The sequence below is a fragment of the Oncorhynchus mykiss genome, chromosome 6 (assembly GCF_057628025.1).
Source record: "Oncorhynchus mykiss isolate SJ-2025 chromosome 6, ASM5762802v1, whole genome shotgun sequence".
Taxonomy (NCBI): Eukaryota; Metazoa; Chordata; class Actinopteri; order Salmoniformes; family Salmonidae; genus Oncorhynchus; species Oncorhynchus mykiss.
The window spans coordinates 6,919,272-6,937,810 of NC_143027.1; the positions used below are offsets into that span (position 1 = coordinate 6,919,272).

At 41.5% G+C, this 18,539-nt stretch overlaps 2 protein-coding genes across 2 annotated transcripts; both read right to left on the minus strand.

The window, feature by feature from the left end:
• Positions 1-2,790: 2,790 nt before the first annotated feature.
• LOC149982734 (uncharacterized) lies at positions 2,791-9,844 on the minus strand. The gene is made up of 3 exons (XM_090236911.1): positions 9,028-9,844; positions 7,897-8,443; positions 2,791-3,164 (listed from the first exon to the last, which is right to left on the minus strand). The coding sequence occupies exons 1-3, from the start codon at positions 9,842-9,844 to the stop codon at positions 2,930-2,932; spliced, it is 1,599 nt and encodes a 532-aa protein (XP_090093037.1). The 3' UTR covers positions 2,791-2,929.
• Positions 9,845-9,983: 139 nt separating this feature from the next.
• Positions 9,984-11,108, minus strand: LOC149982735 (uncharacterized). Its single transcript, XM_090239243.1, has 2 exons — positions 10,327-11,108; positions 9,984-9,991 (listed from the first exon to the last, which is right to left on the minus strand). The coding sequence occupies exons 1-2, from the start codon at positions 11,063-11,065 to the stop codon at positions 9,984-9,986; spliced, it is 747 nt and encodes a 248-aa protein (XP_090095369.1). The 5' UTR covers positions 11,066-11,108.
• Between the last annotated feature and the right edge of the window lie 7,431 nt (positions 11,109-18,539).

The following is an 18,539-nucleotide window of genomic DNA, read 5'->3' on the forward strand; positions in this document are numbered from 1 at the left end:
GTGAGTCCGCCAGATCAGAGGCAGTAGGGGTGACCAGGGATGTTCTCTGTTTAGTGAGTCCTCCAGATCAGAGGCAGTAGGGGTGACCAGGGATGTTCTCTGTTTAGTGAGTCCTCCAGATCAGAGGCAGTAGGGCTGACCAGGGATGTTCTCTTGATAATTGTGTAAATTGGACCAATTTCCTGTCAAAATGTAACAAGTACTTTTTGATGTCAGGGAAAATGTATGGAGTAAAAAGTACATTATTTTCTTTAGGAATGTAGGGAAGTCAAAGTAAAAGATGGCAACAAGAGGGCCCCCACACTCATTTTAGATCCCAAGGGGTCTTTATTTTCATACTGGATGCTCTCACCCTCATCACTATCTCCTTTGTCATCTTCCATTCATGGCATTTCAACATTAAAACAGAGGGGCACATCACACTCATGTCTTTTTTTTGGAACTCAAACCACACACACACACACACACACACACACACACAACTATAGCATCTTGTTTACATTTCTCACATTGTAGGCGCCCAGCTGAGGCCCTGGATGGACCATATTGCAATGAGATGGGCACAGGGGTATGTACAGTTGATGACGGGAGTGTACATACACCTTAGCCAAATACATTTAAACAGAGTTTTTCACAATTCCTGACATTTAATCCAAGTAAAGATTCCCTGTCTTAGGTCAGTTAAGATCACCACTTTCTTTTAAGAATGTGAATTGTCAGAATAATAGGACAGAGAATGATTTATTTCAGCTTTTATTTCTTTCATCACATTCCTAGTGGGTCATAAGTTTACATACACTCAATTAGTATTTGGTTGCATTCCCTTTAAATTGTTTAACTTGGGTCAACCGTTTCAGGTAGCCTTCCACAAGCTTCCCACAATGCATTTGGTGAATTTTAGAACAGTTCTATGTTGTTTCATCAGACCAGAGGACATTTCTCCAAAAAGTACGATCTTTGTCTACATGTGCAGTTGCAAACCGTTGTCTGGCTTTTCTATGGTGGTTTTGGAGCAGTGGCTTCTTCCTTGCTGAGGGCCTTTCAGGTTATGTCGATATAGGACTCGTTTTACTGTGGATAAAGATATTTTTGTACCTGGTTCCTCCAGCTACGTCACAAGGTCCTTTGCTGTTGTTCTGGGATTGATTTGCACTTTTTGTTTTGCACCAACGTATGTTCATCTCTAGGAGACAGAACACGTCTCCTTCCTGAGCAGTATGACAGCTGCGTGGTGCCATGGTGTTTATACTTGCGTACTATTGTTTGTACAGATGAATGTGGTACCTTCAGGCGTTTGGAACTTGCTCCCAAGGATGAACCAGACTTGTGGGGGTCTACAATTTTTCCTGAGGTCTTGGCTGATTTCTTTCGATTTTCCCCATGATGTCAAGCAAAGAGGCACTGAGTTTTAAGGTATGCCTTGAAATACAGTGCCTTGCGAAAGTATTCGGCCCCCTTGAACTTTGAAGACCTTTTGCCACATTTCAGGCTTCAAACATAAAGATATAAAACTGTATTTTTTGTGAAGAATCAACAACAAGTGGGACACAATCATGAAGTGGAACGACATTTATTGGATATTTCAAACTTTTTAAAAAAATCAAAAACTGAAAAATTGGGCGTGCAAAATTATTCAGCCCCTTTACTTTCAGTGCAGCAAACTCTCTCCAGAAGTACAGTGAGGATCTCTGAATGATCCAATGTTGACCTAAATGACTAATGATGATAAATACAATCCACCTGTGTGTAATCAAGTCTCCGTATAAATGCACCTGCACTGTGATAGTCTCAGAGGTCCGTTAAAAGCGCAGAGAGCATCATGAAGAACAAGGAACACACCAGGCAGGTCCGAGATACTGTTGTGAAGAAGTTTATAGCCGTATTTGGATACAAAAAGATTTCCCAAGCTTTAAACATCCCAAGGAGCACTGTGCAAGCGATAATATTGAATTGGAACGAGTATCAGACCACTGCAAATCTACCAAGACCTGGCCGTCCCTCTAAACTTTCAGCTCATACAAGGAGAAGACTGATCAGAGATGCAGCCAAGAGGCCCGTGATCACTCTGGATGAACTGCAGAGATCTACAGCTGAGGTGGGAGACTCTGTCCATAGGACAACAATCAGTCGTATATTGCACAAATCTGGCCTTTATGGAAGAGTGGCAAGAAGAAAGCCATTTCTTAAAGATATCCATAAAAAGTGTTGTTTAAAGTTTGCCACAAGCCACCTGGGAGACACACCAAACATGTGGAAGAAGGTGCTCTGGTCAGATGAAACCAAAATTGAACTTTTTGGCAACAATGCAAATCGTTATTTTTTGCGTAAAAGCAACACAGCTGAACACACCATCCCCACTGTCAAACATGGTGGTGGCAGCATCATGGTTTGGGCCTGCTTTTCTTCAGCAGGGACATACCCCAAGCTGCTTACAGCTGTAATCGCAGCAAAAGGTGGCGCTACAAAGTATTAACTTAAGGGGGCTGAATAATTTTGCACGCCCAATTTTTCAGTTTTTGATTTGTTAAAAAAGTTTGAAATATCCAATAAATGTCGTTCCACTTCATGATTGTGTCCCACTTGTTGTTGATTCTTCACAAAAAAATACAGTTTTATATCTTTATGTTTGAAGCCTGAAATGTGGCAAAAGGTCGCAAAGTTCAAGGAGGCCGAATACTTTCGCAAGGCACTGTACATCCACAGGTACACATCCAATTGCCTCAAATGATGTCAATTAGCCTATCAGAAGCTTCTAAAGCCATGACATCATTTTCTGGAATTTTCCAAGCTGTTTAAATGCACATTAAACTTAGTTTATGTAAACTTCTGACCCACTGAAATTGTGATACAGTTAATCATAAGTGAAATAATCTGTCGGCACATTTTTTGGGAAAAAATAACTTTAGATGTCCTAAACATCTTGCCAAAACTATAGTTTGTTAACAAGAAATTTGTGGAGTGGTTGAAAAATTAGTTTTAACGACTCCAACCTAAGTGTATGTAAACTACTGACTTCAACTGTATGTACAGTCCTTTCTAGTGTGGCGGCAAATGAGTTGAACAGGAGAAGAGGATGAGGTTGGTGGTGGAGGAAGAGCAGTGGGGGTGGTGGGTAGAACAGCTGCAGTGACGTTGATTGGTTGATCTGGCTCATCACTTGTTGACTAAAATAAAGAAAGATTTAGACATTTGTTGGACATTGCCATAGTTCAACAGCTGAAAAGCCTTCATTAACATACTCCCAGAGATAGAAAGACATCCAGAATTCACTGAATGAAGGAGGTGTGGTGGTGGTAGGGATGGTAGGTGTGATAGGTGTGGGGATGGTAGCGATGGTAGGTGTGGTGATTGTAGGTGTGGTGATTGTAGGTATGGTAGGTGTGATTATGGTAGATGTGATGATGGTAGGTGTGGTGATGGTAGGTGAGGTGATTGTAGGTGTGGTGACGGTAGGTGTTGTGAAAGTAGGTATGGTAGGTGTGGTGATGGTAGGTGTGGTGATGGTAGGTGTGGTGATGGTAAGTGTAGTGATGATGGTAGGTGTGGTGACAGTAGGTGTTGTGATGGTAGGTGTGGTTATGGTAGATGTGATGATGGTAGGTGTGGTGAAGTAATTATGGTATGGTTTTTGTGGTGATGGTAGGTGAGATAGGTGTGGTGATTGTAGGTGTATGGATGGTAGGTATGGTAGGTGTGGTTATGGTAGGTGTGATAGGTGTGGTGATGGTAGGTGTGGTGACGGTAGGTGTTGTGAAGGTAGGTATGGTAGGTGTGGTTATGGTAGATGTGATGATGGTAGGTGTGGTGAAGTAATTATGGTATGGTTTTTGTGGTGATGGTAGGTGAGATAGGTGTGGTGATGGTAGGTGTATGGATGGTAGGTATGGTGGGTGTGGTGATGGTAAGTGTATTAATGTTAGGTGTGATAGTTTTGGTAGGTAGGTAGGTAGGTAGGTTTGGTGATGGTACGTGAGGTAGCTGTGGTTATGGTAGGTGTGGTGATGGTAGGTGTGATAGGTGTGGTAGGTAGGTGTGGTAGGTAGGTGTGGTAGTTGTGGTAGGTAGATAGGTAGGTGGGTAGGTAGGTAGGTTTGGTGGGTGTGGTGATGGTACATGAGGTAGCTGTGGTTATGGTAGGTGTGATAGGTGTGGTGATGGATGGTTTGGTGAAGGTAGGTATGGTAGGTGTGTTAGGTTTTGTGATGTAGGTGTGAGAGAAGTGGTGATGGTAGGTAAGTTTGGTAGGTTTGGTGATGATAGATATGGTAGGTATGGTGATTATAGGTGTGGTAGTTTGGGTAGGTAGTTGTGGTAGGTTTGGTAGGTGTGGTGATGGTAGGTGTGGTAAGTTTGATGATAATAGATGTGATAGTTGTGGTATTGGTGGATTGTAGGTGTGTTGATGGTAGGTGTGATAGTTGTGGTAGGTCGATGTGGTAGTTGTGGTAGGTAGGTTTGGTAGTTGTGTTTGGTAGGTGTGGCAGTTTTGGTAGTTGTGGTACATATGTGTGGTGGTTGTGCTAGGTAGGTTTGGTGATGGTAGGTTTTGTAGTTGTGGTGATGATTGGTGTGGTGGTTGTGTTAGTTTTGGTAGGTTGGTGTGGTGGTGGTAGTACATAGGGGTTGTAGTTGTGGTAGGTAGATGTGGTAGTTGGGATAAGTAGGTGTGGTAGTTGTGGTAGGTAGGTGTGGTAGTTGTGGTGATTAGGGTTGGGCGGTATCCAGATGTTCATATTGTCATACCATCCTTCTCTCATACCGGGATTTACAGTATTACCGGCATAGCACATGAGGGGGTGCTAAAAACACAAGAAATACCTATTGCCCTCTATTACCAGAATGCTAACAAATTAGCACAAACTAGCAAATTCACATAGACGTTGTTAGCTAAATGCTAACAACTGAAAACAAACAAACGAATTGCAAAGCAGTGGAGGCTGCTGAGGGGAAGACAGCTCATAATAATGTCTGGAATGAAGTCAATTGAGTGGTATCAAACACATGGAAACATCTTTAATGTGGTTGATACCACTCCATTGACTCCATTCCAACCATTATTATGAGCCGTCGTCTCCTCAGCAGCTTCCACTGTTGCAAAGAAAGGCAAATCCAGCTCATAAAGTGATGTAAGGGATAATCAACGAGGGACTATGAGTTCTATGGTAAATAATGAACACTGTGGAACTGACCTTCCATGGACTTGCATTATTTTCCAGAGAACCATAAAGCCCTGAGTTGATTATCCCTTTTATACCATGGCTATAATTGAACACATTTGCCGGTAGAAATGTGTTCAACATCCATTGAAGTAGCTAGCAAGTTTACTAGATAGCAACAGTAGTTGCCTTGGTAACAAACCAACATACTTGCTAGTTTAGATAACCAAACCATCAGTCCTAGCTTGCTATTATGAAAACCTAATTCAACAACACCAATAATGTTTTCAATTTGACTTGATTTGTAATGTCCAAAAGTCCAAACGTAATTACCGTGGATTGGAGGGAAGAGGTCTGTGAACCAGTATCAGTTTGTTGTATTCATAAACGTGGAAGCTACTGAAGTTTTAGGGAAGCATTTTTCAGGTAAAGTCCATTCAAATTAATTAAAAATACAAAAAGTTATTTATATTTATTAGTGGGATGAGGTTCCTGAACCAATGACAGTTGTTTGTATTCATTAAAGTAATATGGGGTGGAATCTATTGACGTTTTAAGAAAGTATCTTTAATGTAAAGTCAATTTAAGTTGGTAGAATATCACCAAAGTCAAGAAATACAAAAGTAATAGCTATTAATTGGAGGGATGACGTCCCTGAACCAATAACAGTTGGTTGTTTTCATGAAAGTCTAATGGGGTGGAAGATATTGATTTTGAGATATGTATACTGTAGATAAGAAAGTAATACTAAGTGTATGTTGTGTAGTAAGCTGTTAGGAGCCCATGTGCCTCACCCTAATAATGTTGTCCCTTTCCCCTCTCATAACTTAGCCTACCGCTCTGACTTGATGGTGCACATGTAGACTATAGCCTGTTTTAGAGATATGTAATCATCAAATATTGTAAGAGCTTTCATTGTCTGCTTATATGCAGTTATGACTTGGTGTACAGGGAGAATACTGTAAGAATGGCCCATGTTCAAAATTCTGTCGCTGTACATTTCAAAAGTGCTGAACAAATGGTTATATTGACGACGTTCATCCTAGGTCTCTCATTGTCTTAATCTAAATTACAGATATCCTGTAGTCCACTCGTTGTCCCCTTGTGCCATAGTTTGTACTTCTCAATTGTCAGTAGAAACCACATTTGTGTTAGCAAGTCAGCCATATCAGCTATGTTTTTTAAAGGATTCTCTCCATGGTGCTGAAAAGAAAGCTCTGCTGTTGGGACAGCTTTATGTCGACCCTAACAGTTTGTGGGCACCGTTTGTTAAAGTTATAGTGCAATTAATGTATTGTTTAGTGTTGTGTTGTGTAGTGGCTTTGCTGGTATTCATCTAAAACATTTTGGGGGAGTTTTCCCCACCAAGATGTACATGCTGCAATCACCACTGGGTGGGTGAATTATAACACACCAACCCTGTTACCTATAGATAGACAGTCTAGACATGTTTAAACTATTTACATGTGTTTGGTAAGCTTGCATTCCATTCTCCCAGTCACATGGGGATCTATGGTTGATTCTAGATGAAATAGTCAACTCTGTTACAGTCAACCCTGTCACTTTATTTGGCACTTAATAGGCACTTACTATAGTATGTATTTGTTACTTTGAGATGGGAAAATATGTTTTATATTAAGTTGAACATGTGCATTTTATGACAGAATGTTAGAATTAGGTGAAATATAAAGTTACACTCCCCAAAAGGTGCTCAATTGGTGGAATGACCCGAGTACTGAACTGGAGGTGGGAGAGCTAACGATGCTTCTACTTTTGCTCTCTCCTCAGATTCTTAGAGAAGCTATTTCAATCTGATATTTCTCCTATGGTCTAAAATAGATGTGTATAGAGGACTCCTCTGTAATATAACATGTCACACATTGTATCAAACTGATGGAATGTTAGGTGTCTCATTGAAAGTCTAACATCTACCATGACTACTGGATGTTTCAATTCTAATAAATAACAAAACAATCCACACTGTAACAACAATATTGCTTTTTTACTAAATGCTTTTGTTAAAGAATAAAACTTTGCTAACAAAAATGACATCATCAAACATCACTGGCCTGACTTGAGCAGCTCTGCCCGGGGATGGAGCCAGCAACTTAGCTGCTACCGGTCCGGTCCAGGCTACCTGCAGACCTCCTCCCAGACCTCCTTTTCAGAACCTCCCCTTAACAGGAGAGGTGGTGGAAATGATCAGAGTTGCATTCAACTTGAATAAAGATGAGAAACTCTGGTCTGTGGAGCCACTGGTCTGAGGGGAGGACTTCTGTTGAAACCATTTCCATTTTTGGGATATTTTCTAGGACTGTAGAGGTGGTAAGCAGAGATGAATTTAACTAGGATACAGATGAGAGTCTCTGTTCTTGGGAGGAGGGTCACTGACCTTCGATGGTTTGTTGCCTGATAAAGAGGATACTTGCTGGCTTGAGGAGACTATAATGTTTTGAGGAGGAAATGTGGCTCGATGACTTAAAGAGGAGGACGAATTATTGGGCGACACTTTTAATTACCAACGTAACATCAGTGGAACTGTGGCTTCATCGAGTTCCAGCTCTAGGCAGACAGCACGTCAGGAAGGCTGTAAGACATCACAGAGACAGGTAAGTATCTATATATTTACATGTGTGATGCATGTACCCTAAACCCTCACATTTGGATAATGTCACTTTTTAAAGTGATGACATGTATATTAACAGTGTAAAACATGAATAGATGTTTAAACATTCTTTACCTCATCCTAATTTTCTTCCAGATGCTTGGCTTTTTCTTTGTCTTGGATATTCGCTCTGATGTTTCAACCTCTTCTGGAGCTTCTAGCTGCTGGCTGTCTGGCCCCCCCTGATGGTTCTCTGGCCCCTCCTGCTGGTTCTCTGAACTCCCCTCCTGGTTCTCTGCCCATGCCTGTTGCCTCCTTGGCCTTTCCTGGTGGCCATCAGCAGATCCAGTGGGCTCTTGGCTTACTTGTTGGCCATTGGCCCACCCGGGCAACTCCTGACCGTGGTTGTAATCGTGGCTGTGTTGGGTGGTTAGACACCGGGTGTTGATTTGAGCATCAGCCTCCAGATTCATCTGCTCCAGGTAGTTTTCCTTCATCCTCTCCCTCTCCTCCTTCAGTTGTTGATGAGTCTGTTTTTTAAGCAGGGACCGCTCTCTCCACTGCTTATTGAAATCCTCCATCTTCTTCCTTCTCTCCTCAGCCTTCAGCAGCTCCTTCCTCTTCTCCCTCTCTCTCTCTGCCCGGGTCATGGTGGATGTTAGCCTTGTGTGTCCAGGGATGGCTGGGAGGGGAGAAGAAGTAGAGTTTACATTCAACTTAGTGGATCTGATATCAACTTAAATGTAATGGACACAGGGAATGAAGAATAGAAAACACAATTGGATCTCAATGATTCTTTACTCTTTTCAGTTGAGCAAGGCATGGAATTTGTCAATAAAGTGCAATAATTCCCATCCCGAATTGACCTGGCCCTAAGTTGAACATGAGTCCAGAATGGCACCTATTCTTTGTATAGTGCCAAGGCATATGTGATCGCTTAGCGCCCCATGGCCACTAGTAGCCCCCGGATCCCCCCAAAACACGTTTTTGTGTGTGTGTTTTTAGGAACTCTTTCTGGGTCTCTACTTAGTCTTGAGAGTTAGACTAGTAGATGACACAAGGTACCATTTAAAAACGTGGTTGTTATCAGCAGTATTTTTCTTGTTATGTCAGTCAGTCACTCAATGAGCCATGTCAGCTAACATATTCTTTGGACAGTAGTTTTATATTGAAACAATGATGCAACATGATGACTGGTGTGGAACGTATGTGTGTAGAGGAGACTAAAGAGGATGATGTCATAAGCAGATGGAAAACAGGTCTTACCTATGTGGACGATCTTATGGCCCTCCTCAGCCTCTCTCTGATACGTTCTCTCTATCTTTCTGAGGTTCCTCTTCTCCCACTTCTTGTTTACCCAGCCCACAGCTCTCCTTCGGATACTTTTATCGGGTGAGAGAATGTCCTCCTTGTCATCTTCCTTCTCCTCCTCCTCTAAGTCACCCCTCTTGTACTCAAGGATCTCCCTTCTTTCCTCTTCCACCATCTCCTCTCTTTTTTTTGCCTGTATTATTTCTTCTCTCTCTCTGATTAAAGATAAAAGGCATTTAATGGCTTTCTTTCTCTCCTCCTCTCTCTCTTCCTCTCTCTGCCTCTCCTCCTCTCTTAGTCTCAACATTTCTTTCTGTCTAGCAATTTCAATCTCTTGTTTTTTATCCTGCTCCTCTTGTTGTCTTGCCCTCTCCTGTTTTCTTTCCATCTCCAGCCGTCTTTCCTCCTTCTCCCTCCTGATTTGTTGTCCTCTTTCTATGTGTTCTCGCTCCCCCTTCAACACTTCTAACCTCCTCTCTTTACGCCTATTGAAGACTTCCCGTGCTTTTGCTTTAACATTAACTACTACATGTTTCTTCATGCTTACTTCCTTTCCTCTCTCTTCTCTTTCCCTGTACTCTTCCTCTGCTTCCTTAATCACTTCCTGCTTTTCTTCCATCTCTCTCTCCTGTTCTATCTCCAGTTCATTCTGTCCCTCAATTTCCCCCAAAATATTTTTCCGCCCTTCCTTTCTTCTTCCTGCTTCCTCCCTTTCTCTCATAATCATCTTTTCTTTCTCCATCTCTTTCTGTTGCTGATCTTTTAATTCCATCTCTCTCTGATTGTCATTGTCTTTTTCCCTTTCTTTCTCCTTCTCCATTTGTTTCTGTCTCTCCTCTTGTTGTTGTCGTCTGTGTATCTCTTCTATCTCTCTCTGTCTCTTGTTCTCCCTCTCTCTTCCCTCCTCCATGTCAATTTGCTTCTGTTTCCATATATTTTCTTCTTCTTGATCTCTCTCAAACATTATCTTTCTCTCCTCTTGTTGTCGTCGTCTTTCTTTCTCTCCCATCTCTCTCTGTCTCTCTTTCTCTTCGATCGCTCTCTGTCTCTCTTCTTCTCTTTCTTCCTCTTCCATCTCTATTTGCTTCTGTTTACATCTTTCTTCTTCATACTCTCTTTCAATCTCTTTCTGTCTCTCTTCTTCTCTTCCGATATGTTTCTGTCTCTTTTCCATTATCTTTCTTTTGATCTCTCTCTGTCTCTCTTTCTCCCTCTCTCTTTCTTCCTCTTCCATCTCTATTTGCTTCTGTTTACATATTTCTTCATCATTCTCTCTTTTGATCTCTTTCTGTCTCACTTCTCTTTCCATGTTTTTCTGTCTCTTCTCCATTCTCTTCCTTTTGATCTCTCTCTGTTTCTCTTCTTCTCTTTCTTCCTCTTCCATCTCTATTTGCTTCTGTTTAAATAGTTGTTCTTCATTCTCTCTTTCAATCTCTTTCTGTCTCACTTCTCTTTCCATGTTTTTCTGTCTCTTCTCCATTCTCTTCCTTTTGATCTCTCTCTGTCTCTCTTTCTCCCTCTCTCGTTCTTCCTCTTCCATCTCTATTTGCTTCTGTTTACATCTTTCTTCTTCATGCTCTCTTTCAATCTCTCTCTGTCTCTCTTCTTCTCTTTCTTTCTCTTCCATCTCTATTTTCTTCTGTTTACATCTTTCTTCTTCGTGCTCTCTTTCAATCTCTCTCTGTCTCTCTTCTTCTCTTTCCATAATTTTCTGTCTCTTCTCCATTCTCTTTCTTTTGATCTCTCTCTGTCTCTCTTTCTCCCTTTCTCGTTCTTCCTCTTCCATCTCTATTTGCTTCTGTTTACATCTTTCTTCTTCAATCTCTCTTTCAATCTCTCTCTGTCTCTCTTCTTCTCTTTCCATCATTTTCTGTCTCTTCTCCATTCTCTGTCTTCTGATCTGTCTCTGTCTCTCTTTCTCCCTCTCTCTTTCTTCCTCTTCCATCTCTATGTGCTTCTGTTTGCGTCTCTCCTCTTCTTCTTCTCTCTCCATCTCCTTCTTCTTCTCATCTTCTTCTTGTCTCTGTTTTGGTATTTTCTCCATTATCTTTCTTTCTACCTCTTTCTGTTTGTTGTGCTCACCCTCCATCTTCTCCTCCATGTCCATTTGGTTCTGTTTCCATTTATATTTGTCTGTTTCCATATTTTCTAATTCTATCTGCTGTTCCTTGATTTTCTTGAAGACTTCCTCCAATTCAGACATCTTTTTGTCATTGATGAGGGCTGTCTCCATCTCCATCTCCACTCTATTTTTCAACTCCTCTTCACTTCGTCTCCAATCATTTTCTCTCTCTCTGTCTCTATCAAATGGTCTCTCTGGTTCAGTCTCGTCTTTCAATCTAATCATTCTCACAACCTCTCTGTCTAACACTAGTACATTTTGGTTAACCTGTTTCACTCTCTCATTCTGTCTTCTAAACGCTTCTTTCGCTCTTTCAAATTTGATTTTGTATTGAATCTCTTTTGTTGTCATATCTTCTTTCAGTCTCTCAACCTCTCTCTCTAACTCTTTTACCTTTTCGTTGACCAGTTTGACTTTCTCATTCTCTGCAATACGCATGTCTCTTTCTCTTTCAAATATGATTTCCTTCTCAATCTCTTTCAATCTCTCAATCTCTCGTTCTAACGCTTTTATCGTTTCTTCTGCCTGTTCCACTTTCTTCTTCATTTCTTGTCTTTCCAATTCTGCTTTTCTCTTCCTTTCCATCTCCCTTTCTCTCTCTCTTTCCCTCTCTCTTCCTGTCTCAATAGGTTTGTTGTTCCAGGCCAGTCTTGGTCGCTGATCCTCCATGACTTTCTGCCATAGCCTCAATCTCTCAATCTCTTGCTTCATTTTAAAAGGTTAAATTAGTGATAATCTATTACCAAGACATACTTTCAAAGGATTTGCAGAGAATGATACACAGAAATACAACCTAGAGCTAGGTAATTGAATCAAACACTGGACAACATCAATAGCAGGGTCATTTTGATCAATTCATCTGGACAATTCATTGTCAATTAATGTATTATCATGGTTTGAAAAAATTATGAGACATTTTATGGAAACAATTATGTCCAAATGTGTACAAATACAAACACACAACCTTCTTGCCCATTCAGTTAGGGGTTTGAGAAATTCCTGTTACAATTTGTGTGATGTTACAACAATGTTGCCTCTGATGTTTATGCTTGTAGAAATTACTCCTACAGATGATGCTTCAGCTGGGTAAATATACACTGCCTTTTAATAATAACAATGACATGTCTTACGTGGGCCAGTTGTAGGTCCACCATCAGTAGATCCAGCAGTTGTTTGAGTCTGTGGATCTCCTGCAGTTTTCTCTGGTACTCCATTGCTTCTGTGGCTCTCTCTGCTTCCCTCTGTCTCTCTGCTTCCCTCTGTCTCTCTACTTCTCTCTGTCTCTCTGCCTCCCTCTGTCTCTCTGCTTCCCTCTCTCTCTCTGCCTCCCTCTGTCTCTCTGCTTCTCTCTGTCTCTTTGCTTCTCTCTGTCTCTCTGCTTCTCTCTGTCTCTCTGCTTCTCTCTGTCTTTCTGCATCTCTCTGGCTCTCTGCCTCCCTCTGGCTCTCTGACTCCCTCTGACTCTCTGCCTCCCTCTGGCTCTCTGCCTCCCTCAGTCTCAGGATCTCAGCCTTCCACTCTTTCAGTATACCCCTTTCTACTCTTCTTCTCCTCCTTTCATCTTTTAAAAGGGCTCTGAGGTGGTCTGTCTCAGACTGTAATTGTTCAATGATCTTGTCCTTCTCCGTTCCACCATTCCTCTTCTTCTTTTCCTCCTCCCAGAGGCACACTTGAAGTCTGCCCATCTCCTTCTTCTGATTTCGGATCGTTTGATCCTTCCCCATCAACTCAAGCATGTGGGCTTCCTTCTCTGTACAGGTCTTCTTCTCTTCTCTCGGGAAGTAAACCTCCATCTCTGCCTGCTTGTAGCTGGGAGCAAAGGAATGTCAACACATTATTTAGGAAGTGAACTCAGACAATTTACTACAATATTAAAATAATAATTTAACTTCTGCTCAATTTAACTGTCTTTAATAACACAAATCACACAACTGTGACTTACAGTACGTGAATGTGATGAGTTGACTGTCCATGATGGCCAGAGGTGGGTAATGTGTCACTCTGGTCCAGGGCGTTACGTACAGCTTGCAGACACTGAGCCTTCCTTCAGCAAGCCGCACATAATGCCCTGTACCAGAGCTAGGTTATGTGATGAATGACTTACAGACTGTTCCACATGATAGGAGGGGGTAAGAAGACAGTCCCAGTAGGAGACGGAGATCGTCCAGAAGAAGAAGAGGTGTCCATCTCGTCAGAGACTGCAGGAAAGGTCTACACGTTTTATTTCTGGAAAATAAAGAGATGCCTTCGTTCAGCAACAATGTGTGTTTCTATGTTTCTGTCACTAGATGGTGCCATTGTACACAACATTTACTCACCAGGTCAGTGAATTCAGAAACAGTCTTCAGAGTTGAGTCCTCAAGCTCTAGCCTACAACCCATCATGCATCAGCACAACTAATATAATAATACCTCATCACAACTTCATAATCACAGTACACCTGGATTGTGCTCACAAAGTGTTTCAGGGTAGGAGTGCTGATCTAGGATCAGGTCGCCTCCTGTCCATCAAAACGTATTCAGTTTAATTTAAAAGACCAAACTGATTATTGATCAGCACTCCTTCTATGAGACTTTGTGAATATGAGCCTATGTGAAAGAACCTTTCTGGCATATGCTGGCTAGACAGTACACAGACAATTCAGATAGTCCGACAGACAGACAGAAGAGTAGATACAGATGGAGTGATTGATAGCAACAGAAATAACGAAGCGGATGGTTAATGTATTGTAAACTTTTGTAAATATTTGACTCACCTCAAATCACACGTGTCAAACCTCAGTTTTAGTGTTGAACCGAATAATATCCTCGGCATTAACTTTCTCTGGTCTGGAGCTGTATTGTTGCGTCATTTGGAACGCTTGAGCGTCATAATCCGTTCACCGCGCCTGCTTGATTGACAGCTAGGGGTTCTCCTGCGCATCAGTGTCCAAAGGTCGATAATGTTTAGCTACTCATAATTGATAAAGTCATTTATAACTATTTTCACTTGACTTTTATTTCGTGTATTTTTGCCTAAGGTTATATGGAATTCTATGTTGTGTGATTTGTCTTTGTATGGGCCTAAAGTTCAATGAAATACAAACAGCAACTGTAGCCTACAAACATTTCCCACACAAATACAAATGTGGGTGTTTAGTGAGAACACAAAATAATAACATTACAGCCATAACTGTACAAACAAACATACAATCACAACTCTCTCCCCACTATTTATTATTTCTGCAGTGAGGATTCACCCCCTTTAGATAATGATGTTGTAATTTATCTACAGAAAAACGTTGTTCTGATCTCAACAAGCAGTAGTAGCAGTTTGCAAATCATAGAGCCAGATGAATGGCTCTTTCACCGATGCAATTCGGTTCCCGAGGTTCAACAAAAAGATCCGTTCAAAAAGAGCCGTTCGTTCGTGAACGACACATCACCACACTGTAGTTCCCCACCATTTCGTATCGTGAGCTGGAGGAGCGTTCGTCCAACTTCTCATCCAAGTAAATGGCAGCGGCGCATCATCCATCCGCTGAAATCCCAAGGGACTGGGAGGATAGTTCACGATGCAACAAGCGTTTGGGGAGGACATTCATTGTAACGCAATGACTGTTTTTAAATTCTTCAGGGACTCTTGCTCCAGGGGAAATCTCAGCAGTGATGTCTCTGCTGTGCGTCAGAGGTGGGATATTTTCCTTCTTCACTATGGTTATTATACTGTACATATCGGTCACATTAATGACATTGCACTCGGGAAAGTTTTCTGTAGGCTATTGGGGAGATGCGCATAGCCCGTTGAGTTGTCACGTTCCAGTCCAAACATGACCTGGGATGTGAGAAGGGAGCTATTCTATAACACATGTAGATGACATGTTGTCTTTATATGTAGATTATATTTTGGTTTTATATTTCATATTTGATTGATGATTAGGCCTATGACTTTTGATTCCACTTTGGCAACCTTGCACCATATTGTCCTCTCTTGCTATATCTTAAACTTTATGCCCTTGTGCAGATCTTCTCTCTAAACAATAGTCATGATAGTTTGAATGAGTTGAGTAAACTACACTGTTGTTAGCTTCTCAGTCTGTACTGTACTGTCCCTGGAAGACTCTCCACATAGTTCACCTAGATCCAGTCCACTTTGTTCCACTGGTCAACTAATCATCCAAACCTCTGATTAGTGAATCAGGTGTGCTGGTGGTGGAATACCTCCCTGGTTAGGGGGAGGACAGGTTTGAGAAGGGAAAGACTAAATTGACTTTTCTGACCAACATACCATTGACAGCCCATCTGGCCAAAACTTAAAACGGACTCTAACCTTAACCCTAACATGAACCCTAACATGAACCCTAACATTAACCCTAACATTAACCCTAACATTAACCAAACCCTTAAGCCTTAAAGGTAGTCTCATCAGTCATCAGACTGTAGTTTCTCCCTGTGTGTCCAGTAAACCTCCTCTCATCATGGGTGTGATTCAGACTGTAGTTTCTCACTGTGTGTCCAGTAAACCTCCTCTTATCATGGGTGTGATTCAGACTGTAGTTTCTCCCTGTGTGTCCAGTAAACCTCCTCTGATCATGGGTGTGATTCAGACTGTAGTTTCTCCCTGTGTGTCCAGTAAACCTCCTCTCATCATGGGTGTGATTCAGCCTGTAGTTTCTCCCTGTGTGTCCAGTAAACCTCCTCTCATCATGGGTGTGATTCAGACTGTAGTTTCTCCCTGTGTGTCCAGGAAACCTCCTCTCATCATGGGTGGGATTCAGACTGTAGTTTCTCCCTGTGTGTCCAGGAAACCTCCTCTCATCATGGGTGGGATTCAGGCTGAAGCAGGAGAGGCCAGTAGCTGGATAGTATCTCTAGAGATACAGTAGGGCATTTCCATGTAAAATGATTGTCTATTAGGTATTGGTTGTGAAATGGTTAGATATTACTTGTTAGATATTGCTGTACTTTCAGAACTAGAAGCACAAGCATTTCGCTACAGTCGCAATAACATCTACTAACCATGTGTTGTGAAGAGTAAAAGTTGATTTGATTTGAGCACCAACGCATCGTTCATAGGAGCATGTGTAATTGGCTGTCAAATGAAATCTAAGAGTGTATATTTTTGGTAAATGTAATTCTAGATCCATTTTTCAACCAGTGAAGGCTTTGATTTCTGGGTCAACAGATGGAAAAGGGATCTTAGAAAACATCACCAGAAAAGGTCTTGAAAGGTCCAATATCAGAACTACATAAAAACAGAATCATGTTGACATAAAGACCCCTGACTACTATTATCAACACTTACATTTGGTTTTGGAGAAATCATTAACCTTCCTTAAGTTTCAGAAATATTACCTTGTGCCTTGTAATTCCGTTACCAAAAACCCACATAACTTCAAGATATTTTCACATTTGTAATTGTGAGGAGGGGGGATAATGAAAGTTCACAGAAGTAACCAGTAATGGTGGGGCTAACAATTAGTTCTAGTGATTTTTCTGATGTATATTTTTTGGGTGAATTATTAAGTGATTAAAACTCGTAATTCCGTTACCAAAATGCTAGTGGAATTACCAAGAAATCTGTAACCGAATTACTGCAACTGAATTGGCTGAAATGGGAAATCATAATAGTCACAAACCACAATTGGGTCACCTGGTACGGTCCTCCTTTCCACTGGCATATTGTTCAGCTCATAACAGTTTTCTTTCTCTTCTCTGGTGGTCAAATTAACAGTGTTAAAACATTCTGTCTGGACAATCTCTCTCTGCATGCTGAGAGTGTTTGGTGCATGCTGGGAATTGTATGAGTGAGTGTTGTGTAGAGTTACATATCCTGCTTTTTCTTTTACATTTATTTTTCTTGGTGGTGTCTTTTTTCTCTTCCTATGCATCATTGAGGTTATCAGTATTTTTATTTAGTTGTTGTGGTAGAATTAAGTACATTGTTTTTCATGTTGAAATTGGCTTTGGCGGGGGTGGCGACCCACATGGGGATGCCGTCCCTGTCACTTCAGCACGGCTGTAGGTGTGTTACTGAAGCTACTGTCACTGTGGAGGAGTTTCTGGTCGCCGTAGGAGAGAAGGTGGGATATGAGAATGTTGCTTATGCGTCACGGATGAATAAAGGGGTGGTGGTTTTGCTTAAAGAAGAGAGTCTTGTAGATCGTATGGTTGAGCATGGCGTACTTCTTAAAGAAGAGAGTCTTGTAGATCGTATGGTTGAGCATGGCGTACTTCTTAAAGAAGAGTGCCTTGTAGATCGTATGGTTGAGCATGGCGTACTTCTTAAAGAAGAGAGTCTTGTAGATCGTATGGTTGAGCATGGCGTACTTCTTAAAGAAGAGAGTCTTGTAGATCGTATGGTTGAGCATGGCGTACTTCTTAAAGAAGATAGTCTTGTAGATCGTATGGTTGAGCATGGCGTACTTCTTAAAGAAGAGAGTCTTGTAGATCGTATGGTTGAGCATGGCGTACTTCTTAAAGAAGAGAGTCTTGTAGATCGTATGGTTGAGCATGGCGTACTTCTTAAAGAAGAGAGTCTTGTAGATCGTATGGTTGAGCATGGTGTACTTCTTAAAGAAGAGAGTCTTGTAGATCGTATGGTTGAGCATGGCGTACTTCTTAAAGAAGAGAGTCTTGTAGATCGTATGGTTGAGCATGGCGTACTTCTTAAAGGAATGTTTATTCAAGTTACGGCGCTTTTCTCTCCGTCAACAAGGGTAACGATTTCGAATGTACCGCCGTTTATACCCAATGAGCTGTTGGAGCATCCCTCACCACATTCTGAGGGTGCCACTGGTGGCACAAGCATGTCAGAGCTAACCTTTGGAGAAGAAATGTCCGAACCCTCTGAAGAAGAAAGGCATTCTGAAGATGCCTCTGGTAGCACAATCTCCAGCAACAGTCACAGAACCCTTGACCTTGACTATCCACCGACTGTGGACAGTGACTTATTGTCACTGAGTGTACCGAACATGTAACAGGCATGTTTTCCTACGGGGTCTTTGAATTCCCCTAATTCTCTTTAGAGAATAGTCTTTGCACTGGAATGTTTGGTGACATATGTATTGCATACCTCATTTAGTTTCTTTGCAGTATGCAACTGTAATTCAGCAGGGGAGAATGTAACAGGGTTGGTTATGTTTCCACTTGCCTCTAAAGAAATGTGTATTTAATGTTCAAGCGTTCTTATTGGTTCGTTCAACTCTGATGACAATAAGGCGTGATGTGATTGGCCCGCTTGCAGATCGCGAACGTCAGGTCTCCCCAGTATGAAAATGTGATGCAAGGGGTAGGTCACGTTCTGGATACTATTTCCAATTTTACAATGTGTACAGTTTGCTGTACGTTACTGATTTATACATATG